Below are 27,083 nucleotides of genomic sequence, written 5' to 3' on the forward strand. Positions count from 1 at the left end.
TTTCATATCAACTTTTATATTTTTTTTCTTCTCTAAAATTAATCTTCCAAAGATATCTCATGAATATGTTAACATTCTGAATATACATATACATATATACATATAAGTTTTGATGTACCTTCGGAGATTTTATATTATATAAAAATATTTTGTTATTCTTATATTATAACAATTTAATGAAATCTTTAAAAAAATAAAAATATTTTTTGTAATGAAAAAGAAAAAAAAAATCAAATATTTTCTTGTGTATTTTTTTTTAATTTATATATAATTATATTGAATTTTATATATAATATTATTAATGATATAGCGATTTTAATTTTATTATCAATAAATTCAATATCAAGTTAATTTCGACATAAATAAAATTATAATGTTTACTATAACAGATAGAATAATACATAATAGAATAAAAAATAAAAAAGAAATATTTTATGAAACATAATTTAAATATTTTGGAATTATGTATTTTTTTAAAAGCTCAAGAGATACATCATAATTTCCAGTGTGAAGCCCGATATGCCCTCATTCTTCTTCATCTGTTGTCACTAATCATCTAAAGGAAAGGAACACTATATACGCTATATCCATCAAGAAGCAGAATAATTCACAACAGATGAATATTCTATCTATTTTTTTTAATTAAAACTTATTTACAAGTGTACAATTATAATTCTGTTGTGATGTAGGTCCATCATAGCCTTGAATGCGAGTAGACCGATTCTGAAGTAAAGATTATATTGCAAGGAAAATTTTAAACATAATGAAGTCTTTATAAGAAGAGGAATACATATTTTTTCAAGCAAATATTTTAAAATCATAAATTTGTTAAAATCATTTTAAATTTTAATAGTATATATGTATGATATTTTATAATAGTAATATTAATATAAATAGGTTTCTAAAATTATTCCAATGTTGTGTATATATTGATCTCAAAATTTATTTTTTCAATATATAAGATTTTATAAATGTGCTATATGATTTTTTAAAATCTATTAAAAATCTATTAAATTATGTAAATCATTAAAAGTTATCAATTCATTGTACCAAACACAATATAAATAAATCCTATTCTATTATATTACATACAATTTTTTGAACATTATCTATGTAAAAAACTTATTTTGGAATGAAAAATAGATAAATATATAAAATATATGCGATAAAATATATGTTATATGTATAAAATGTATGTAAATTAATCGTATTTCACATTTATTGAACAAACCTTTTTTTTATAACATTAATATATGTAAAATATTCTATATCTGATATTAAAAAATTCAAGTATCATTGTTCTTGAGCACAATTAATATAATTGTGATGTAATTGCAATAATTTGAAATATATGTTTGGTACAATATTATATTTATATGTGATTTAGAAATAAAAATTTTGAATAAAAGAAATAACATTATCCATGCAATAACATCTTTACCAAGAAGCATTATTACATACTTTGTTTTACCTATTAAAAGTCATTGTCTTTAAATCTAATAATATGCCCTAACTTTGTCGATAGGAATATTATAATTAGAGCTAAGATTTTTTGTACCATTGAATTAGGTGAGAGCACCCAATAACGACCCCAATTTTTGAAATTGCTCACTACAAATAATTTCATTCGATTAGAAATATATCTGTATTAGGATGCAAATTTGTCGATATCATTTTGTTCCTTAAGATCAGGGTCATAATTTGATTATTTCTCTTATGAGATGCCCATTAACTTTTATTCGAAAAGTGCTAATATATCATCACTCGATGAAGGATTACCACTGCTAGCACCACTACTAGGTGGAGTATTCAAATCTGGTGGATCTAGATATGAAAGTAATTCCATTGGATCCACAACATTATCTGGCAAGAGCTATAACATAATAAAAAATAAATAATGAATACATACATTATAAAAATTAATATTTATTTAAGGCTGAAATTTTTTTTAAAAAATGAAGAAAACCATTTATTTTTTATTTATTTTTTTTATAATTTGATAGATTTATGAATAAAATCCAAAAATATCAGTTTAATATTTATAAATACATTCTTGATACATACATGCTTAATAAGATAAATAATTATACAAATGAGATAAATATATGTTATAGTGTGGATAAAAAACAGATTAAAAAAAGATATAGAGAATCTTGACATATTAACTGTACAACAGAACTGTAGATAATGTAGCCTTTTCTATATATTATAAATAAAATTGTAATTAAATTTTTATTTGTTGAAGTCAAATTTGTTTTACACTCAATTTATTTAAGAATTATTTTATATATATTTTTTTAGTTTTATATTTTATCTCTTATGTACAAAGTAGATTAACATCTACTAAGTAGATCATTTTATTTAAATTATAATTTTTAATATCAAAAATTTCTAAGAAATTAAAATTGATATCATTGGATTCTACTCAAAATCTATTGATTAATAAAAAAATATATAAAAAAAATAAATAAATCCTAAATTAAATTTTAACCTTATATAAATGTCAAAATATTTAAATATTAAAAAAATTAAAATTATTACTTACATTTAGAGCTTCTTGACCTGTACCCTCACCATCTATTACTGCAGCTGGATCAAAATTTAAATCCGATGGTATATCTGCAGTATCATTGTTTATGTTTGTATTACCAGATGTATTAAGATTTCCAGTAGATTCCTGGGATGCTGGAGGAACACTTGGTGGACCACTGTTTCCACCACCTGGTGTATGTGGCGTATGAGGCGTATGAGGTGTATGAGGTGTATGCGGCATCTAGAAATAAAATATTAATACATATAGATAAGAATAATAAAATATTTAATGATTAATATATATTGCATGCAATTACGAAGTTCAATAATTCTAAACTTATAAACATACTTGATCATTAAGTGATTTTTCCATAGCATTAAGAGAATCTAAAGAATTCACTGATTCGTTTAAGTGCGAAAGAGGTCCTGATGTTCCATTAGTATAATCATTACTAGTATTCGTATTCGTTCCAGAATTAATATCGAAAGATCCTCCCGATGAATTCCGATGATTGATATTATTTCCATACGTAGTTGAAGTATTATTCATCATAGAACCGCTTACAATGCTACTCATATCAGGTGGTATGTATGGACTCATTGCTTGATTCATATCCCAATTATTCATAGTAGGCATATTCATACTTCCAGGTGACATTGCCTTTGTCATTCTTTTGCAATCACTTTCTTCTTCTGATTTAATACTAGCTAAATTTTTTGCTGGTTTCCAATTTGCCATTGAATCTATCGTAACTTCCTCTACTTCTGCAGTGTTCAGAGTGTTTAAAATACCCCACATATATTGATCAACCTCTAAACCTTCCAGTTGTGCAGGTTTTCTATATATAATATATAATATAAATAAAATTATATAATATGAATATAATATGAATATAATAAATTTGAATGAAATTAATTTTATAATTAAATCTAAAATTATTAGAAAATAACTTACGTGCATACAGGACATCGCCAAGATCCTCGTTCACAATTTAGTTGTAAGTATGATTCCAAATCAAAGCACTGAATATGTTTACAGTCATGTCCCCTAGCTGGCAGTGTAATACGTTTAAAAGTAATAGGACATTTTAAGGATACCTATAAAAAAATTATTTATGTAAATAATTAATTTAAAAAATAGATATAGTTATAGATGTTATAGTTTTTAATATATACTCTTGAATATTTACTTTTAGTGCTGTTTGTTCTACGACATCTTTCTCCGATTGTATACCATTATTTGAAATGGTATTATTAAAATTCCGTTTAATTTTAGTAATACAATGCTCTGCTGTAAGTAATCTTTTACGTAATAATCCATGAAGTACACTTCTTACACTTGGTCGATGAACTAATTGAAGTACGAACAAATGAGACTGAAAATTAGAAAAAAATTTATTTATTTTTCTTTTATAAAAATTAAATTTTAAAACAATATATGAATAATATAAAATATGAATAATTATAAAAAAAAACTTACACAACAACATGCCGATACAGTAATTTGTATCGTATTTCTTCCAGGTTGACAAACGTCCTTCAAGTATAAAGGCTTATGAGATGTTTTATTCTCGCCACGATCGATAACTAATGGCGTAGCATTCACAGATACTTGTACACTTGCTGGCCAATTTGTATTCATTTGTCTATCTTCATGATGGAAACACTTGAGTTGCAGTTCCAGATCGGATCGCCACATCAATGTTTGATGTACCGTAGGTTTTAATTGAAAAACATGATTGCTTACAGCCAGATTATGTTCTAAGCGGAAGGGTGGAAGAATAATGCCATCTCTTACGGGGAATGTTAATCGTAATTCATCATCTTCTGTATATAACGAAAAAAATAATTCATCAATATCCTAATTTATTTAAAAATATAAAAACTAAAAGATTAAAACATTTATAATTGTGAAAAATAAATATAATCGAAGTTGATTAAAAAAATGTGCTCATAATTAAATATTTTTAATATAATACTTTAAATTTATTTTATTATTAAAATAACAATAAAAACATTTCAACTTACTCTGAATATTAATTGGAGATTTTATTTCATTGAAATTAGGCTTAATATCTGGATTCGGACTAATATAGGGAGGCATACTGGTGGCTGGCGTCAATGGTGGAGTTGGATTACCAGGAATAGGACTATGTTGATAATTTAGACTTCCTGCGCCTGTCGTTCTCATTGATGCAACATCTTGTTGATATTGACTGGTTGCAACACCAGCTGTACCATACGAAGATGTATTACCGGCATATCCTGAGTTTGGTTGATGACCAACAAATTGATTTCCAACTGTTGTAGGTCCCATACTAACTGGTATACCATTGCTATTATAATATTGGTTATTCGCTGTCTGATTGGGAGTGTACGAAGGCGTAGTTTGCCTCATATTACTACTCCGTATCATAGAGTTAGGCCCAAAACCAGCAGCCGATGGATTCATATTTTGCATAGGCTGATACTGAGGTTGAAAGTTCGGCCTTGCTGCAGCAGGATAATTGGCCGGATATTGCGATGATGACATGCCATTGAAGGCTGGTTGCATCGCAGCTGGATTTGGATTTGAATATGGATTTTGTTGTCTCTTTTGTGCCATATGCATAGCAGGATTTGGATAAGGTGCTAATCTCCTTGGATAGCCTTGATGAGGTTGAGCCTGTAAATATATATATCAATTATAAGATACATCAGATAGATAATTAAGATAATGCATCTATATTATTAAATCGATAATTCTATTTTATATCGAAGATATAAAAAAAATTATAAAATTTTACGTACTTGTATGCTCATCTTATTCATTTGCATATTGTTAGGTCCTATCATATTGTTCATGCCCATATTACCCATGTTACTCATAGAGCTCATGGGAGTCATTCCGTTCATACTATTCATACCGTTCATACCTCCCATCGACATAGGATTCATCGAGTTCATACTATTCATACTGTTCATCGAATTCATGGAATTCATAGAATGCATTGGACTCATCGTGCCCATACTATTGAAGTTGTTCATTCCGACTGGCCCCATTCCGGCCATTGGTCCTCTTTGGGCATACCCTGCGTTATATGTTTGATGGGGTATTCCATGTTGACTTTGCATCTATAATCAACGAATAAAATGATATTTAAACATATTTTTTATCATATATTTAGAATGATAAATAATAAAATTATTTTTCTCTTAAAATAAACACAAGAGAAAAAAACTGAACTTAAAAATCAATCATATTTCTAAAAAAATAAATATAAAAAATGAAAATAATACTTGATTAAATTGAGAAGGGATGTCTTGGCGATCCTGCATGGCCACCACGCTGGCTGTGGCGGTGGCCGTAGCGGTGGCAGCTGCCACCATCGCCGCGGCACTAAATGTTGAACCACCACCCCCGTTCTGGGGTGGCACCGTGCTATGATAGCCGGATGATAACACGGGTTGCACCCCAACGCCGATTGCCGCCGTTGTTGATGGTTTTTTTGAAACTAGGTTTGATGAAAACGACAAACGCGTGTCGCGTATTACAGGCGTTTCAATAAAAACCGAGATACTGTAAAAAAAGATTTTTTAAAATTAACTTTTATAAAGATTATATATTTTAGTATATAAATATATTTTAATAAAACTCTCAAGAGATGCTCTCGAAAATTATTTTTAATAGACAATTATGTTGAAAATATCAATCATTCTTAGTTATTCTACTAGTTAGAATAATTACTCTTAATGTTTACTAGTGAAAAATAATTCTTAAGAATTTTATTTTTAAATCTATTTGCATTCTTATGATTTTAATATAATTTTTATCAAAAAAAATGCATATATGCAAAAAAAAATTAATTTAAAAAAAAATTGTTATTAAATTTAATTTAATTAATTAATTTAATCATATTAAAATATAAATTAATGAATAGATGATGGACAGAATAGACATATAAGTTAGATTCATGTTTGAATTTTTTTGTCCAATTGTATTATAATTTCGTTCTTTATTTTCCGCGATGCAGCAATAATGTACATTGGTTATTCATGATCATTGAATTATTTGAGAAGATAATCAATTTAAAATCACTATTATTCAAGACATACAATTATCAACAATTTTAATATTAATTTATTAAATTAATAACTATCATAATTAGTTATTTTATAAAATCACTTAATTAATTAATTAAAGTTCCAAAAACATCTAAAGTATTTTGAACAATTGCAAAATAGAAATATGAAAAGTGCATCATTGTAATCTTTGAGATACAACTATCTCAGTTTATTTAAAATACTATATAATAATATAATATGTAAAAGTATTGTAGTAATTAATATCATTATAATAAAAAAAAAAAGAAAAAATGAATTAAACCAAAATAATATAGCCCATAATATATATAATATACCATAATATTCAAGCATGCCATTTTAATTCTATATAATTCAAAACAATTTTGTTAACATTAAAAAACTGAAGTTATTTATTTTTATTTTTAATTTATTTCTTGTTATTTTACATCAAATAAGAAAGAATATATAAAAAAAAAAACGGGAAATCAAACCGAATCTTTTTTTTAAATTCCTTTTCTAATTTTCTTCTAAAATCGATTTACCTGTCGCTACCATTCCATCAGAGCCTTTTCTTATTTTACAGGCACAAAATTACAAGATATAGGAAAGGAAATCGGACGCTTTGTTGTGCCTTTCTATCGATACATTCCAAGGCCAGAACATTGTTCGTTCTTTCAAACAGCTTTCATTCTCGTTTTAAGTCGCGTATACCCCAAAAGATCGAAAGACAGAATTCTGTGCGCACCGTTCATATTCCCAGCTGGCCAAGGCCCCTATTGGTTTTCTGTGGGAAATGCACGTGCTCGCTATTCACACACTGCTGCTCTCTGCGCTTATAATGTCGTTCTGCTACAAACACCGTTTGCCATCGTGTCCCGGGAACCAATGTGCTTTGCACGATCATTTTCAACTTGTTTGATACCCAGATGGGAAAAATCTCGATGATATCGCGAATCTTCTAACTTCTCTGTAAACGGAAATATCACGGCTCAAGTTCAGAATATCTATTTAATTTTTATTTTTCTATAAATATTATTTGCTTGATAATATTTTTTGCTATTTTTTCAATTTTTATTTAGTAATATACAATTATTAATTAATAACTATAATTATTTATAAATATAAATTTATATTAAAATATATAAAATTTATATTAAATATAAATTATTTATTATTATAAATTTTAAATAATTTTCAAAACTTTGTATGTTCGAATTTTTATATTTCGTATATATAATTTCATTTCGATTCATTTCGATATATTTCTAATTTCATATTTTGTCATATGAAATTAGAATTTATGATAAAAATTTTTGACTATAACTTTGACTATTAATTTAATGAAAGGCTTCAATCACGAATTGATATGAAATTTGGAAAAATAGATTTTAAATCTAACATTTTTTCAACTTCGAGTATTTATGTTTTTTGAAATTTTTTAAATAAAAAAACTTTCGATACGATATATTGAAAACTATATATGCAGCTAGTATTATCTCATTAAATGCTGTCTAAAATTACTAATAATAATAATTATTATTGTCAAATATTGAATAGATGATAACGTCTAACTACACATAAGTTTTAATATCTATAGAATATTCTATCTATTTATCGCGATTATATCAATTCACTACAATTCATAAAAAATCTAATCACTAATTTTTAAAAAATTAAATACATTTGATTTATTAAATGTCAAATACAAACGAGAATAAAAAAAATCAATTTATATATAAAAATATTTATACATGTGTAATTATTCTTATTATGTTTTGAATAGAAATATATATATTTGTATATTGTTTTTTTAAAATCAGAATTTAAAAGAATTTAAAAATTTCCATGGAAGAATAAATTTTTATAATTTTTCATGTAAACAATTGACATAATTTTATAACAAAGATATATAATATGGAATTCACTGTATAATATTTGAAAGTTTTTTATTCTAATCTTTTTCTTTTATCTTTTATCTTTTATTCCTTATCTTAATCCTCCAGATTTCGTATCGATCAACCATTAAAATTTTTTAGAATTTTATTAAATTTTTAATTAATTATATATGTGTTTAATATTCTATATTTTTTTATTTTACTTATAATAATTGAAATAATTGTTTGATTATAATTGTATAAAATTATAGGATACATATATTTTACAAATAAGTTGTAATATAATAATTAATATAATAATTAATATTATTGTTAAAAAAATGCTTTATGTATTTCTAAATCTGATTAAAAACTTCCACTAATAATTCATTTAATATATCATTTAGAATAATAATGATACATGAAGGAAAATTATATAAAAACTTTTATATTAACTATTAATATTAAGATTATATAAAAGAAATGAATAAAGATATGACGTTTCTTTATTATTCATAATATTTGAAACTTGGAAAATTATATGAAAGAGTGCATTATATTTTTCGAAATTATCTTTCATGATATTATATTATCATATGCACATCAAAATTTTTTTATTTAAAATAAATATTTAAATTAATAACTGAGAAAAATAAATATATTTCTGTTTTTTGACTTTATACTTTAAAATGTTCTAATATTTCCAATTATACAAATTTAAATAGATTACTCTCACACATTCATTACGATTATTTGTTCAATTTTTTTAAATTACTTGTTTAATTAAAAAATTTAACATATTTAAAATTTTTATATGTATTGTTATATATGTTTTATTATTTTTATTACATTTGTAATTTATAATATTAATTATATTAATTGTATTAATTTTTAATACAATAAATATTTTTATATGAAACATAATATAATAGAGTTTTTACTTTTAGAATAAGATAATTTCCTAATTAGAATCTGTTTCAGTAGCACAAATTATATTACTGATTTTGATAACTTATTACTTATTTATGGAATAAACAATCATTTTGTAGTTTTAACAAAACACAAATTTATGGATATTTGCTTTTATTTATATTAATTATATTATATACATTAATTATACATATATACATATATGTATACGTATTAAGATATATGATATACATAAGATATTCATCAAAGAATTAATAACATTAAAAGATATTGTTAAAATCGCTATTTAAGAAGCTTTTTAATCCTACATATATGAATTAAAAAAAATCATTCTTACTATATAATACATATAATACAAGTTTTTAGAATACAATTCTAAAAGAAAAAAAGGATATACAAAAAAAAAAGAGCAAAAAAGAGGGAGGAATTAATGCTTTTTTCCTTCAGCAGACTATTCTCTTTTATTCTGATTGTATATTCCTTTTCTCCTTTTTATCTTCTCCTCTAAACGGCAATCGAGCAAGAGTAGAACTCTCTATAAAATTCCTAATAGGTTTCTATTCTCGAATGTCAATATTTTGTCAACTAAAATCCATTTGGTATGCAACAGAAATCTTTACATATAACTCGTGCAATTAGCATAAAAAAAAAAAGAAGAAAAACCTGACAAATATTCATAATTCGTTAAGTATATAATATTCAAGTATATATGTATAGAAAAGATATAAGAAATAAAATGTCCAAATGAATGCAAATGATATACTTAATAAAAAACCGAAATATATTAAATCACTTTCAAATTCAAAATTCCTGTTATAAAAAATATTTCAATTGAGTTTCATAATATATATTATTTATTCTTATTTTCTTAAAAAAGAAAAAAATAAAGTATTTAAGATTATTTTTATAAACAATTTTATAATATTAAATTTATTAAATTTTATTTTGGTTCATTTGTCTCTCTTTTCGCCGATCTTATCATTATTATCATTATTAAATTATTAATATTAAATGTATTTGAAATTATAAAGTTAATTTTTTCCATAATTGATTTACAATTTTCTGAAATATGTATTAATAGTATTCAGGAATATTTTATCGTAGTTGAGATATTTTATTGTACAATTTTGCAGCTTCCGATTATTTGAATTATAAAAAACAAATATGAATAATAAATTTATTTTTTCTGAATTAGAGAAAAGAGAAGAAACTAGATTTGCGATAAACTCACCATACATATATATTAGATGCAAGTCGTTTTTAAATTTTGATAGTATCATAAATATATTTGTATGAATAGAATGATTTTTTACTAAAATTTTTTTGTAATTCAAAAATTAATTTAAGCTAATTATATGTAAAGAAAAAAATTATTCAAAATAAAGTCCTTTATAATATATCTCAAGTTCATTAAAATTGATGAAAGAAAAACAAGTTGACTTTTAATTCTTTATAAAAATTAAAAAATAAATATTAGTAATAATATTTTTTAAAATTCTTGGAAATACATCAATGTTCATAATGTAGTTTAAAAAGATAAATAAATGAATGCCATTTTTTAGATATGGATTTTTTAAGAGATTAAATAATTTAAAAAATAATTAAAAATAATACTTTTTAATTTTATTAATTATATATGTATAAAAAATTTTGAAATTTATATAATTTAATAAATTTATATATAATTTATATAATTTAATAATTTAATAAATTTAATATTTTATAGAAATTTTTAAATATATAATTTTTTAATAATAATAATATGTATTGTTCTTATATATATTTATTATAAGAATTATGTAAAATAACAATTATTTCAAAATCATTTGCATATTTATGCGGATTAGCTTAAAAATTATTTTTCTATACAAAAATCGATAATTAATATAATTAATAATTAAAGATAATTAATATTGGCGACATATATTGAGATAGAGAAGAGAAATAATATCGATCGAGGAATTACAAGATAAAATGATCTCTCACGGTCATTGTATATCAATATAACAACATTATCCTTCTTTCTAAGTTCTAAGCAACACTGTGAATTTGTATATAAATTTTACTTCAATTATATCTAATTTTAATTATTTTTATTTATAGAGATTTTTTATTTGTGACTATATGATATAATTAAAATAATTAAAATAATTTAAATTGTAAATGAAATAATTTAAAACTTAATATTTTCAAAAAAATTGAAAAAGATTTTATTTAACATATGATTAAAAAAGATATGTCATTTCGAATTTTTTTATTTATAGAGACAATAAAAACTCAAATTTAATTAATATTATTTTTTATAATATAAATTAAATATTTTTAAATTTTGAAAAATTTCAATTACATTTTTTAAAATTATTAAATATAGAAATTTTTATTGAATAAAATAATAAAACATAATTAATCGGCATTAACATCAACGTTTTTAAAGCATAAGAAACTTTACTTGTCAAGAAAGCATAAAAATAATCTATACATAACATTGTTAAACCGATTTATACTTTTAAAGTAAGTAAAGATAACAAACGGTCATATGCACAAGGAGAACAAAAATTAATATACTAGATGTATACACAATATTAAATTTACCTATTATTAAAATCAGAACACAAGTAGAAAAAAGGATGGGAAAAATGATTCGAGAATCTTAAGGTTCAAACATTAAATCGTAACACGTAAACAAAAACATATGTTCATGATCAACTTAGGCGAGAAAATCGTGAAAAGAATTCTTTTTCTTCTTCTCTTTTTTAGAAGAAGAATCTAAAAAGTAAAGATAGGTAGACAAAAGAGAAAAAAAGAAAAAAAAAGATATATAGAATTTTGAATATTGAAAAATAAAAAACAGAAATTCTTATCTTTCATGCAATACATAAATGAAAATATAAAATTTTTTTTAACATTCATAATTATAAATTGTGCGCTTAAAAAACATATTTTTTTTGTTCAAGATTATTAGACCATAGAATTTTTTATCAAAAATATAATTGTTAAATTTGATTTTTTTATGAATAATTTTTATGAATAATATTTTATTATTATTTATATTATTTATATTTATATTTATACGAATCTTATAAATTTATAAAATTCTGACGAGAAATGCATATACAAATGCAAATAGCAAAAATGACAGCTGATTTCTAAAATAGTAATCAGTTTAACTGATTAAAAAATGCAATACATTTTTTTTTCTAGTCTGTCAATCGACTAAAAGACAATTTCTCATTAATTCCCGATTATATAAAAAGATTCTATCATTTGTAAATATTCATGATATTTCGAACCTAAACGAAATAGATTTTTTCGTTAGAATGCTTCGGCAAAAACATCGTTGAACAACAAAAAACGTATAAAATGTCTTCAGAAAAATTGTTTTAACTTCTTCGCTAAGCTTTTGTAGCAACATTGATTTGCGATATGAATATATACATGTTTTCTGTGTGCATTATTTGATGATAGCCATTATATTCTCGTTTGCAAATGATTAATTTATTTCTATGACATATTCCAGAAGTACATTACAGGTTATGGTCTTTAATGGTTTTATTTCTTTTCTTTTTTCTTTTTTGTAAATGGAAATAATTCAAAAATAAAAAAATAACAAGCAATATTCATCAAGCAATATCTCAATGAATGATCCAAATTAATAGTTACAAATTATTTGGATAACATTCATAAATATCTTAATAATTGATTAATATTAAATATTTTAATAATAAAATTAAAATATTTTCAAACGAATTTGTGAGTTAATCTCTAAAAAATAACTATGAAATATAAATATAATAAAATAAAAAAAAATATATATATATGATAATTATTTAGATGTCAATTTCAATTTCAATGATTTTTGAATATATTTGTAGAAAATTTTGAATAATGTTTTCTTATATGTAACCACTATTCAATTTTAATTTTCGAGATATTTACAAAAAAAGATTGATAATATTATATAAAATTTCACTTATATATATATAATATATAATATATAATATATAATATATATAATAGTATATATATATATATATATATAATAGTATATATATACTATTGTCAATAGCATATGCACAAGTATATGATTGTCATTGTGTTTTTATTAATATAAATATATTGCGATGATAGATAATTAATAATGTAATAGTATAATGGATCAAATTATAATTAAATCGATCAAAAAGTTATTTCTTTATGAATTAAAATAAGTTTTAAATATCCCAATCAATATTAAACTTAGGCTCAATAAAAATCATCACATTGTCATTAATATTTATATATGGAGAATTTCATTTCTTCGGATCCATGGAAATCTTGGGATTACAATAATCAAAGTTACAATGATAATAATATCAACATCATACTATCTATTGTAACTTTAATTGTCCGAGGTATTGCTTTATATTTTATTTTCGCGTTTCATGAATTCGAAAAATATAAATTCTTTATAGATAATTCTTTATAGATAAATATTACTAAATTCTTTATAGATAAATATTAATTTTAAATGTAATATTTGTTATACATTTTCGATATTAATTATATTTTTAAATATAATGTAAATAATTGATAATGTAAAAAAAAAAGAGAGATGAACAAATAAAATATAGCTTATGATGTTTCTTATCTTTTTTATCTTTCATACAATAAGTTTTAAAAAATTCAAGTTACAATATTGTCTAAAGTAATGATATTTTTACATAAATAATTTAATACATTTTATATAAAATATAAAATTATTATTATATTATATTATTATATTATATTATTATATTATATTATATTATATATTATATTATTATATTTTTTATAATATATTATTATATTATATTTTATTATATATATATATTTTTTATATTATATTTTATATGAAATAACAAATTATATGAATTAATGAATTAAAAAATATATAATTCCATTTAAAGAATTAAAATTGGCATTCATATTTTCATATTTTCTACGCAGCTATAGAAAAATAGAATAATAATAGAATAATAATACTATCATATATATCAAAAATAATCATATATAAAATATATCATATATATTTGGATTTACGGATATTTAAATCTTGAGTTTATAAATGTAGTTTGAATATATTCTTAAATATCTATAAAATTTATGTTCAGATATCTGAATATCTGGATATTTATTTAATTTAAATTTGAATATAAGAATACATTCGATTCGGATATTTAAACGCTTTTTTGAACTTAATATAATTGAATATTTCTATAGACCAAGATAATACATATAAATAATACTAAGATATAATACTAAGATATATAAATAATCACATATTCTATGGTTCATAATTTTTTGTTTCTCATGCAATGATTCATAATTTTTTGTTTCTCATGCAATTGATTATGATTATGATTCTCATTCTTATGCTAATGATTATCATTAAACTATCAATTATGTTGCTCAATTATGTTGGATTCATACTAGACAAATCACGAATTTAATATAATTAATATAATATAATTCGTTGACAAAAAGTCATATGAGATTACATAGAAGAAGAGTGCATGATATTTCTGTTCATTCCATATACAGCAGTATATGTAATTTTATTTATAGATATGATACTTTCGGTCAATTATATGTGTCTATGAATATATTAGATTCATTAAATCAACTAATCAAACTTGTATTTTTTCTTAAAAAAATTTCTTCTTCTAAGTCAAAAATATTATATACTATTTATATTGTTATACTGAATTAACAAACAGCTCGCAAGCAGATTACATTAGCAATTATAGGCTTATTTGCTTGATGTTCGTGTTATTATTGTTGATTTTGTTTATATCTTTTTAAAATTGCTTTTTTAATTAAAATCAATAAGAAAATAAAAAATTCTATTATATTTCAGTTATCATGATAAAATATTTGAAAGAAAATAATAAGTATTTGATTCAAATACTTAGGCTCAATATTTCAATATCTAATACGGATTTGAAGTTTTAATGATTAATTTAAGAATTATAAAAAAATCATTATCATAATATATCTCCTTATACAATTCTTAAGAATATTCTTTCTTTAAAATATATGCTATGTAAAAATTTTATTTAAAATAAATAAAATAATAAAATATAGTAAATTATAAAATAAAATATCCTATTTATTGCGAAAAATGAAAATATAATTCGATTAAAACATTTGTTAAAGAATAAATTATTAAATAAAATAATAATTTAAATAATAATTTAAATGTATAATAATTCAATATAAATTAATACTAAGTTTATTATTTATTATTATTTATACTAAGTTTATATATATATATATATATATATATATATATATTTTAATCAAAAAATTAATAATAATATAAGTTTAAATTAGTTCATAATTCACGAAGAAGAGTCAAAGATTTGTTTTTTTTTTAGTTACTTTTCTTGAATCGCTTCTACATGAAATGGACACGTGCGCAGTACAGAATATATATGTATACATGTATAAACGGAAATAACATCTGTCGTCTGTTACAAAGAAGTCGAAAACTATAAGATTGGACCAAGCAGGACTTCCGTCCGAGTGGGAAAGCCATGTGCACACAAAAAAGGTTTCGCTTTTACAATAGTGGCCAATAATAAAAATAATCGTAAGCAAAAGAGAAATCTTGCTTTTATTCTGTGAAATTATGGAACATGTATTTTATGAAATTAACTCTCACAAGCTCTAAAAATTCGGATTATTTAAATAAATTAATAAAACATTAATAATACAAATTTATTTGTGATATGATGAAATTTGTATTTTGTTTTTTTTTTGTATATTGTTTATATAGAAATTTCTCTCTAAAATTATTAAGCATCATATTAATCATAATATATCTTTCATTCAGTTCACGTTGATGGGTGACTAATGATATAAAACATAAAGATGCGAAATAAAACAGAAATGAAATTTTTCATTATAATTATATAACAAAATATTATTATTGTAATGTAATTTCTATTATTGTTTTTTCTAAATCATTTTGCATTATTTTGCAACATTTTTTACAAGATTTCCTGATTTTTTTTTAAAAGATTAAAAAATTTAATAATTTGATTTCAACTTTTTTTTAACGAGATTTTTTATGAAAAAAATTTTTTTTTTTAATTTTCAAAATCTTTTTGTATTTTTATAAAATATAATTATATAATTCCTAATTAGATTATTTATAAAAAACAAATAACGCAATTAGATGATATGTTTCGTCATTATGTAAGAATCACAATTCTAGAATAATATCATGACGATTTAATATTATGAGCTATAATATATATGACGCTGCATAAATGAGAAGAGTTTGCAAACCTCAGCAATTGGTGTCACGTTACAGTTTTATGAAAAGAATAATATCACATTATTACGTTTAAAATCTATGGTAAGATATTATAGCAATATTTTTCATGAAAGTTTTAATTTTTGTTATTCCTTCTTTAATTTTCTACTTAATTTTCAAATATTTTTTGTTACATATATATTTCTACAATTTTCAAAAATATTTTTACATCTATTTTATTATATTTTTTTTTCTATTTAATTATTTTTTTAAATTTTTATTTATTTTATTGTATTTGAAAGCAGATATATTTTAAAATAAAAAAAATTGAATTAAGAAGATTTTAAATATTTATTGATTATATTTTGAAGTGATTCTAACCATTAAAATGTGTTAATATACATAAAAAAATTTATTAAATTTTTTATAAAACATATTAATAAAATGTGGTTTAATATCAACTTATTAAATAATTATGAAATTTTAATTAAAACGTTAATTTATGTTCATTATATTTGCATCAAGAAAATGTGATTAACAGTTTTGTATCAATTAAAGAAAATACAATTATAAAATATATTGATAAAATTCTTAATTGTTTTAAAATTTCTAATTTTTAGCTTAAATAATTATTCGAAAATTATTAAGATCAAATAATTTTACAAATTTTTAATGTTAGAAAGAATAAATAAATTTTATAAGAAAATCTATTGTCTCTGTTGTAAATTTTTAATTATTAAGATAATTAACAAGTTAAACTAAAAATTAAATTATTAATAATTTTTTAATTTTATGAGGATAACTATATTTTTATAAGTTACATCACACATACTTCCAAATAATATGTCAAAATATGAAGTAATTATCAATTAGAAGTAATTTATCAATGATTATATAATATCCGGAATATTTATTTTTTGCTCTACTATGTACTTATTTTTATGTATATTGGTTTGAATTGGAATAAAAATAACTTTTTCTATATTTATATAATATTTTATATTATAATATTCAATTAAACGTTTTTTAAATTGTTTACATTTATCGTTTATAGTTAATAGTTAAAATATTACTTTTAAACATCAAAATTCGAATCTGTCTATTATCTACCTTAATCTCAATATGTATCATAAAAATAAAATTAATAAAAAAAAATTATAAATTCCTGTGTGCGAAATTTTAAATTTCCTATAAATATTACTAACTTTTGCATATTAAATGCGAATCTCCATTTACGGTATTACACGTACATATTTTCAATGACGAAATCGTCTTTGTATCGGCAAATTGTTACACGTCTTACGTCATGTCGCTTTTTGACATGTAGTAAATTCTCCTGGAGGATGCATTTCTGTAAATAGAAATGCGGACACGCGTGTACAGCCACGCGAAGGAAGGCCTCGCCATCCTGTCAGGATTCGGAGAAAGTTGTTTCAGGGCGTTGATTGGTGGATGATGAAATCACGGAAGCCAGAGGCCAATCGTTACTCTGGAAACTTTCCCAGAACATTTAACCCTTTTGACCGTTACATAAATATCACTCGATCCGATACATACTGTAATACAGCAATGTATCCTGTACGACGAATAAAGAAAACATTGGGCAACAACAATTCATTGTGAGTTCTCTTCGACATAGACATACAATATTTGTATATATTTATTGCTTATAGAAACTATAGAAACAATAAAATATCAATCGTGATGAAATATCAATTTGTGTGAAAACTTTTAAAAATTGCATTAATTAATTCGTTTATTAAATTATTTATAATTAATTTATTTATAATTATTATTATAATTAATTTATAATTAATAATTATTTCTGTATTTTATTTTAATTTTTTTTGTTATTTTAATTCCAGAAATACTAATTAAATGATGTAAATTTGAAATCATAATTAATAATAAAATTTTTGTTATTGATAAAAATAGTTTAAAGGAATAAAGAATTGAAGATCTTAAATTATACAATATCACAATTACTAAAGGATTATAAAATAATTCATGTATAAAGAATTTAAATCATTTAAATAAAGAAACGTAAAGATTCAAACAAGAAAATACAATCTTTAGAAATTAAAAAGATACACTGGAAATCATTTATTACTGGACAAATCGAGACAATGTCTCGAACTATACGAAAAACATTTTTTCGTATAGAATTTGTTTATAGTTTGATATAATAATATATATGTATGATATAATATATATATATATATATATATATATATATATATATATATATATATATACAGAGAGAGAGAGAAAGAGAAAGAAAGAAATAGAGAAAATATAATATGCATTTGTACAATTTGAAACATCAAAATAATGTTGATTGTTTCATTATCAACAATGATAAAACAAATAAACACAAATTTATAAAAAATTTGTATATATTGATATTTAAGTTAATAACTTAATGTATATCATTGATGATAGAAATGATCATCTAAATTAAAAAGCATAGATGATAGAGATCAGAAATGTAGGAAATATTTTTTATGATTATATGCTCAAATGAAATTTCAATCATATCTCATAAAGCTATAGATTATAATAATTACTTTTGTTACAACTTTAAATCAAGATATATTTTTGTTAATATACAATAATAAATATATAAATAATAAATATACAAATAATAAATATACAAATAATAAATTCTAGCTAAATTCTAATAGCTAATTAATGTTGTTAATGTAATTATCAAAATTAACACTAACATATTTAAGGCAACAATAGCATCATTTGATATGATTTTACATACATGATACATATTCCATGTACAGCAAGCTTGTTAATTTTAAACAATCGCGAATTTACTCACACGTGCACGGAAATAAATGCTTAAATTATATTATGAAAGATACTATGTTTCCATTTGTCATATTAATTATTCTGGATTACGAAGTACTTTCTTAAGCTCTTCTTCCAGACAAAAGTAACGAGATAATTATATATCTTCGCAACGTATAAGGAAAATAAAGATTAGATATAAATAAAAATGTTAGACCATCAAGTTAAAAAGCAAGATATTCTAAAATATCAAATTTATATTTCATTAATATCATCTCCCAATTTGGTTCAAATTACACAAAACACAAAAACATTTGACAATCTTAACTATCTTTATAAATTTTGTTTTATAAATATTTTCCATTTTTTTCCTTTATAATTTCAAAATAATGAAAAAGATTGTTGTAATTAAAAAATAAATATTGCAATATTTAAATTCTAATGAATTAACTATTTTTTAATTTTCTATTGAAAATCATTTCTTAATATTTTTTAAAATATATATATAGTTACATGTATATATATTCATTACATATAAAATATATAGAAGTTTTTAAAATTTCCAAATTTTATCTTTATTTTATTTTAATAACTTAATTTTTAAAAAAATAAACATATATTGCAATATTAAAATTAAGAAGTTTTCTAAGTCATAAAGTTTATTAATTTAGTTTATGAATTTTATTCCCTATATTTCAAATTGTGACTCCGCACATGATTATGCACAGATGATTAATGCACGATTATTGTCAACAATAAATGATAATTAGAAAAAATAAACTAACAACTGTAATTATGACAACTAAAATCAATATGTCTTCTTGGATAAAGTGAATTGTGACCTTGTCATGCATAATTGTTTTCGGTCAATTAATAGTCTTATAATTATGATAATTTTATTAAAATTCTTCTATACAATTTTTGGATCCAATTATTTATTTTTTTTTTCTTAATACATTTAATACATGTTTTTTGAAACATTCTAATAAATCATAAAATAAAATGCATATCATATCACTATGATAATGATTAATCTTTCTGCGTAAATTCGATATACGATTTTTTTATGATTATCAGTAGACCATGAAATGAATTATATTTTTCAAGTCTTGAATGTAGTCAATTTCTTTTACACTTTCAATTGTAGTTTTTTATAGCGATTCATAGAAACAACTAATTAATATTTATAGTATGACTGAATTATAATATAAATAATATGAAATAGTTTACTAATAGTTAATGGATAAATTTAATTAATGGAATGCGACTTGCTATATAAATATATAATTAATTTCTTTTTATTAAATTGAAATATCAGAGAAGAATTGGCATCTTTTATATTTGAATATTGCGTTGAATATCGGAAATAATTATTTATATTTTTTATTTTTTTATTCAATAGAGAGAATCAAATGATTATAATAGTTATATTGTGAATTATAATATATAATTGAAAAATCATGCAATTTTAATTTAAATGTTGAATAAAATACATTATTAAAAGTATAGAAATACTTTTAATAAATTATTTTATTTCTGAATTGTCTCATATATCATCATATATATCATCATCATATTATCATCATCATCCAAGACACACACATACACACATAATGATAATATACAGTATAATTATATATAGTATCTATAATATATAGTATATAAAATTCATTTTAATGTTTAATATCAACTAGTAATAATACAATTCCCAAACAATTTTCTCTAATTGACTAAAGTATATGCATTGTCTACATAGAAATCTCGACATTTTTGCTTGCTATTTGTCATGAATATACGGAACAGAATTAGGTGACTAGTACTTTTAATATATCGACGCATGCGCATCGATCATGTCTATACACAATTAATAGCAAAGGAAACGAAATAAATATTATTGTGATTAATTAATTATCAATTTTTATTATCTTAATTATTATTTTTTAAATAAACTTACAAAAAAGATACATTATTTAGAAATATTTCTATGAAGTTTATTATTCATTATTATAAAATTAAAAGATAATTTCTTCAAAATAATGAAGTTCAAATTTTAAATTGTTTAACATTCATTATTCTTCGATTGTTTGAAATACTTGTTTCTCAGAAATAGAAATCAATTAGATAAAAATAGATTTGCAACAATGATAATGAATTTCTGGAAAATTTAAAATATTAATTATAATCACATCGTGACATAGTGCGACCAATTCAAATGCATTCAATGTATTCAAACTTTTTAATTCGTATACTATATACGTTAAAAGTCTTAAGAGCTCATTATACAACGGACAATTATGAAAATTTAATTATGCTTCACCTTGAACGCGCGTGCGGGGACATAATGTTCGAAGGCTGCCCCATTGTCGTTGGAGTGAGCGAGCGTCACGAGCGACCGCTTCCCGCCGGCAAAACAAACGTTTCATAATCCAGCTGAGCGGATTCCGTCGCATGTAAATCAATCATTTACGCAAGCGGTATATATGTATATACGCGACCGACTTCGAAGGATTTGATCACACAGTTCGACTTGTTTTTTTACAAATGTTTTCTTTGCCTATTGATTTCAACGGAAGTTCCCGAATGTTCACGAATCATTTAATAGGGGATTTGATCATTTGAACTTTAAAACTTATCAAAATAAATTGCAATATATAGTATAAATTGCTTAATATAGTAACAATTCTCATATGGTTTTCAATAATTTTCGAAATTTTTTCTTCTTTTGGATTGAAAATGGTCATTGAAGAAAAGAAATATGAATATACATGAAACATATTATTGATAGAAATTTTATTGATTACAACTTTTTAGATGATAATCAAAGTGAAAGAATTTATAATATGCTATTTTTCTGACATAATTCTTTGACAGTTCTGAAGCATCTATTAGTCGTCTTTAACAAATAAGTACCCTTCCCCCCTCCACTTTATAAGAATATGCAATCAAAAATGATATATTCTATATTGACTTACTAATATTTATTAATTTGATAAACAATGGCGATTCCTTTGTTGTTGAAACGATAATAATTTTTCCAAAATCAATCATATTTCATATGATGTTTTCATAGAGAATTATAGAAAATTTTCTCTGGAATTTTGATAGCCGTGCAAATATCAAAAAATTACGGCATAAAAATTTTCTATATTATTTAATAATTATTATAGTAAAATTCAATGTTAATGAAGAGATACTGAAAAGAAAATAAAGTGATTGCACATGCCATCCGAAAAATCTATAAATTATACAAGATATGAATTGGCGGTCGATTTTATTTATTTATGGATAAGAGCAAAGTGTGTGTGGCACAAAATATGATTTTGCATATGACAAAACATTCTCCTTACTATATCCCCACCAATAATTCACCGAGCAATTCCCCTCACGGTAATACGTCCCTGAGAAATACGGTATGCGCCATCGAGTGTACGCTTATTTTAACAAACCTATTTCTGATATTGTGCCACCGCAACGGTGTCTGTATCGAGATTAGAAGGCTTTCAACGAAACTGACTTCTTATGTTTGCACTATAGAGACATAATAATATGAGAGAGAGAAAAAAAGTGAATAACGAACAACCGCGTCTCTGCATATGGTCAGAGTGTGTTCAATGCACGTACATGTTCTCATGTATAGAGCATATTCGATAAGTAATTTCTCCCCCCTCCCTCTTCAACTCAAGTTGTCTACGATATTAGGTGAAAGCTTAACGTTCGTAGAAGTAGCACTATTGAATTGTACGCGAAATATTGCAATTATCAATATAATACGTTTATATAGTAATAATTATATAGTAATAATAAAAGTTTATACAATTAAATAAAAAAATATTCATTAAAATAGTTAAAAATAAATAATATAATATATATTATTATATTATTTATATAATAGTAAAAAATAAGTAATATAATATATGGATTTATTATTAATTATGATAATAATATTTATGGTATACATGTAACGCGATCGATAATAATAATCTAAATCGTTATTATGAATCATTCTCATAAAATATTAATTTTACAAAATAAAACAAAAACAAAATAAAAAAGAAATTAAATCTATTTTGAAATAACAAATAAAAAAGAAAGTAAAAGTTCTTAGTAAAATGGGATGTCATAAGATTGCAATCACGAAGCAACAGCACATAAATGTCAAGGGATCCTGACATAGTTTTTAGATTTGTTGAAGTGACTGGTTATCGTATACAGAGAATTATATGCTTTATCGATTATATTACTAGCGACTGGCATTCTTAAATGCGAGATTATATATACGTAAGAGCACAATTTCGGCAAACTATTCATGATAATATAGGATAACTTAGCATTGACTATTGATGATAAATGATTAGATAGCATATCAGAATTGCGTGTTTAATATCGCTAAGATTATCTCAGTATATACCAGGAATCATATACATATAATGTTCCACAGATGATGAATTGAATAAAGAGAATGATTTTATATAAAAAAATAAATCCAAAATATAGAATAAAATTTTTTTATTTGAAACTTTGTTCAAGTAAATCAAATTCAAAAAATTTTCAAATATAAACTAAAATTATTTTCTGATTAAATATAAATGAATGAGATATATTATCGAGAAAATAATTTTATATATAAAAAAATAAGCAAAAAAAAATAAAATAAATTTTTTTTATATCAATTATTTAAAATTAAAATGAAATTAATTTACAAAGACATTGAATTTGAAAATTCATCGATTACATGATTTCTTGACAATCATATTCAATTTCGATTTTCACAAAAATAAGAATTTAAACGATAAAATTTTATTCTATTTTATTCATTTTTTATTTATTTTTATATAAAATGAAAATAAATCTATCAATAGTTCATTCATTCATTTAATCGAGAATTAGCTAATTTCGTTTTGAAAAATTTTCGATTTATTTTTTCATTTTTTTCTCATTTATTTTTTTCACAGCTGTCATCTTTCATACTATACATGATATACAAAAGCATAATATTTTGTTTAAATGAAAATCTGACAAATTTATTTTTTCACTTCATTATATATTTTTTTGTTCTTTATTCTCTTTTTTTTTTTTTTTTTCTTTTACATCGATAACAACGTCAGTGACAATGTCATACCGTATTATCATCACCGCAAGCAAGATAATGAATAATCGAAAAAGACCAATTCGTTTGCGCAATTTTAATTACTTACTCTTTCACATATTCGCGAATTATATGATTAAATGATAATATTTCCTTTTTTATAATTGATTATCATTATTGATATTATTAATCATTAATAATTATTATATTATGTATATTTAAATAAAAACAAATATTTGAGTATTTCTAATAATAATGAATGAACTATAAAAATTGGATTTTTGCAACAATCGTAGATACTTCTAATAAGTTATTACTTATCGATAAAAATATACGAAATAATCAGAAATATAATATAACTATACAATAAATATTATATTTCCTAAATAAATATCTTTTGTTTTTAAAAAATGTAATATATAACGGATTTTATTTTTATAAAAATACCTAATCATATTCATTATAAATATCAAAATATATATATAAGTTTCTAGTTAGTCATAAGCTTATTCAATAGCATATCATACTATACTATATGTAGTTACTAAAGGTGTTAATACGAATATAATGTGTTATAGCTCTCTAGACAATCAAAGATTATAGTCGACGTGACTTTCTGCCTCTTTTCGTGCCTCCTATGCGAAATCATTTTATCGTTCTTTCCCTCTTGTTATCCACTTACTCTTTCTCTCATAGTTAACCGGGATCGGCTCGAGAAACGAGTAAGATAGAGTGACACATCTTTAGAACAATCACCCGTTGTGAAAGCGCCTCACCGGTTAAAATATCTACTACTGCAATATAATGAGCAAATGACAAGTCAAGAGATTGCGAACTTAATTCATTCTTGATCTTTTATTTCTTTCTCAGATATAATTTCAAAAGTTTGAAATATATATAATATATGTTATATTATTAAATGAAAAATATTAATTTGTTTAATGATTTATCATTGATATATAAAATCAATTTCTAATTTTTATTATAAATAGTAATTTTGAAATTAAAATTTCACAAATTATAAACAAACGTGAAAATTAAATACATTACAAAATTTAAATAAAAATATATTGAAATATTTCGTTCATAATCCTGAATTCATTATATCATTTTAGTAAGGATAATTTTGAAATTATTTTGAAAATAAATAATCACTTGCATATATCTGTAATAATACATCTAATAATCTAATAATCATCTAATAATCATCTGTACTTACCTAAAAAATGATACAGAGATGCATTATCCTTAGTTGATATACTTTATTTATGGTATAATCCAATCTTTTTCGAGGTAAATTGAATATTATAAAGAAAACACTAAATCACAACATGCACACTTCTCTGCGTCCACGAAAACTGTCTACATTTATTGTCATCGTCCATCAGGACGACGAGCACGATCACTACGCTGCTCGACACTGCAACGTTTTCGTCTATTCATCACCTCGTCATAACAACGACAAAACAAGCGAGAACACGCTTCACGACTCAAGCTGAATGTGCAGAACCCACCACAGAGTGTTGCACGCGCGTGCGACTCAGATGTGAGAGAGGGTAAAACTCCACTGCTCGTGGTCGGCACCGGTGTTGTGTCCTTGTGGCAGCACAGCACAACTTTATTGAACAGTGTCTCTTGAAGTTATTTCGATATCACGTTAATTCTAAATAAATGTTGACAATTATATAACACACACAAAAGTTATGTACTTTTTTCCTTATTTTTGTTTTTTTTTTGTCCTACAAAGTTTATTTGCTTGCGGTTTTGTTTTTTTTTCTCTCACACACGTCTATAAATTTTATTTATATTCACTGATTATGCTATTCGTATGCTTCACAGTCTATCACAGATGTACTGATGGTACAATGGCAACGACGAATTATTAGCAAAATTTTCATGACGACATTAATAATGTTAGTAACGACAATGATGACAGGAGCAACAGCAGCAACAGAAGGACAATAATGACACATTTAAAAAATCGTCGCGTAGATGATCGTTGACGATGATACTTATGAACGAAGAGAGAGCGTCCTCTCAGTATTCGCGGACGGCTGACTCTGACTGCTCGGCTGACTGACTACTCCGCGCCGGGTAGCATTGGCCCCGCTAAACGGTTGAAAGTAATACTGTCTAGTGAGAGGCTGTTGGGGCCAACATTGGTCTTACTTGCTCTCTCTTCTTCCGTCTCTCTTGCTCGCTTAAAATAATCTATCTCACTCACTCTTTTCGCACGCTCTCTATCGGTCCGTTGTGTATCTATGTTCTCTGTATATTCACGGTGTGTGTCCCTGCCGTCGATCCACGTACGACTGGTATCACACATATGAATATTTCTTCGTGTGCGTGGTAACGCACATTATGGTAGAGAGTACAAGAACAGCAGCATGATGATATTATGGTAGTAGTACTGTTCGTTGTTAGTATTAGTATTAAAGCTACGCTACGATGAAGGTATTAATGGTAGTGGTGAGGTTGGATGAAACGGTGGGAGTTATACGTGCGCATGTATACAGAC

At 23.2% G+C, this 27,083-nt stretch overlaps 1 protein-coding gene across 3 annotated transcripts; it reads right to left on the reverse strand.

The window, feature by feature from the left end:
• Positions 1-1,306: 1,306 nt before the first annotated feature.
• LOC122720296 (zinc finger MIZ domain-containing protein 1) lies at positions 1,307-27,083 on the reverse strand. 3 transcript variants are annotated; one of them, XM_043946905.1, is made up of 11 exons: positions 25,785-27,083; positions 7,343-7,564; positions 5,812-6,091; positions 5,323-5,646; positions 4,561-5,197; positions 4,013-4,359; positions 3,723-3,908; positions 3,488-3,630; positions 2,882-3,371; positions 2,546-2,773; positions 1,307-1,873 (listed from the first exon to the last, which is right to left on the reverse strand). In XM_043946905.1, the coding sequence occupies exons 3-11, from the start codon at positions 5,899-5,901 to the stop codon at positions 1,736-1,738; spliced, it is 2,583 nt and encodes an 860-aa protein (XP_043802840.1). In that variant the 5' UTR covers positions 5,902-6,091; positions 7,343-7,564; positions 25,785-27,083; the 3' UTR covers positions 1,307-1,735. The 3 variants fall into 3 exon arrangements, with proteins under 3 accessions (XP_043802840.1, XP_043802839.1, XP_043802841.1); XM_043946904.1 differs by lacking the exon at positions 7,343-7,564; XM_043946906.1 differs by lacking the exons at positions 7,343-7,564; positions 25,785-27,083 and adding an exon at positions 7,140-7,313.

This window comes from Apis laboriosa, unplaced genomic scaffold (genome assembly GCF_014066325.1).
Source record: "Apis laboriosa isolate Shangri-la unplaced genomic scaffold, ASM1406632v1 scaffold125_cov141, whole genome shotgun sequence".
Classification (NCBI taxonomy): domain Eukaryota; kingdom Metazoa; phylum Arthropoda; class Insecta; order Hymenoptera; family Apidae; genus Apis; species Apis laboriosa.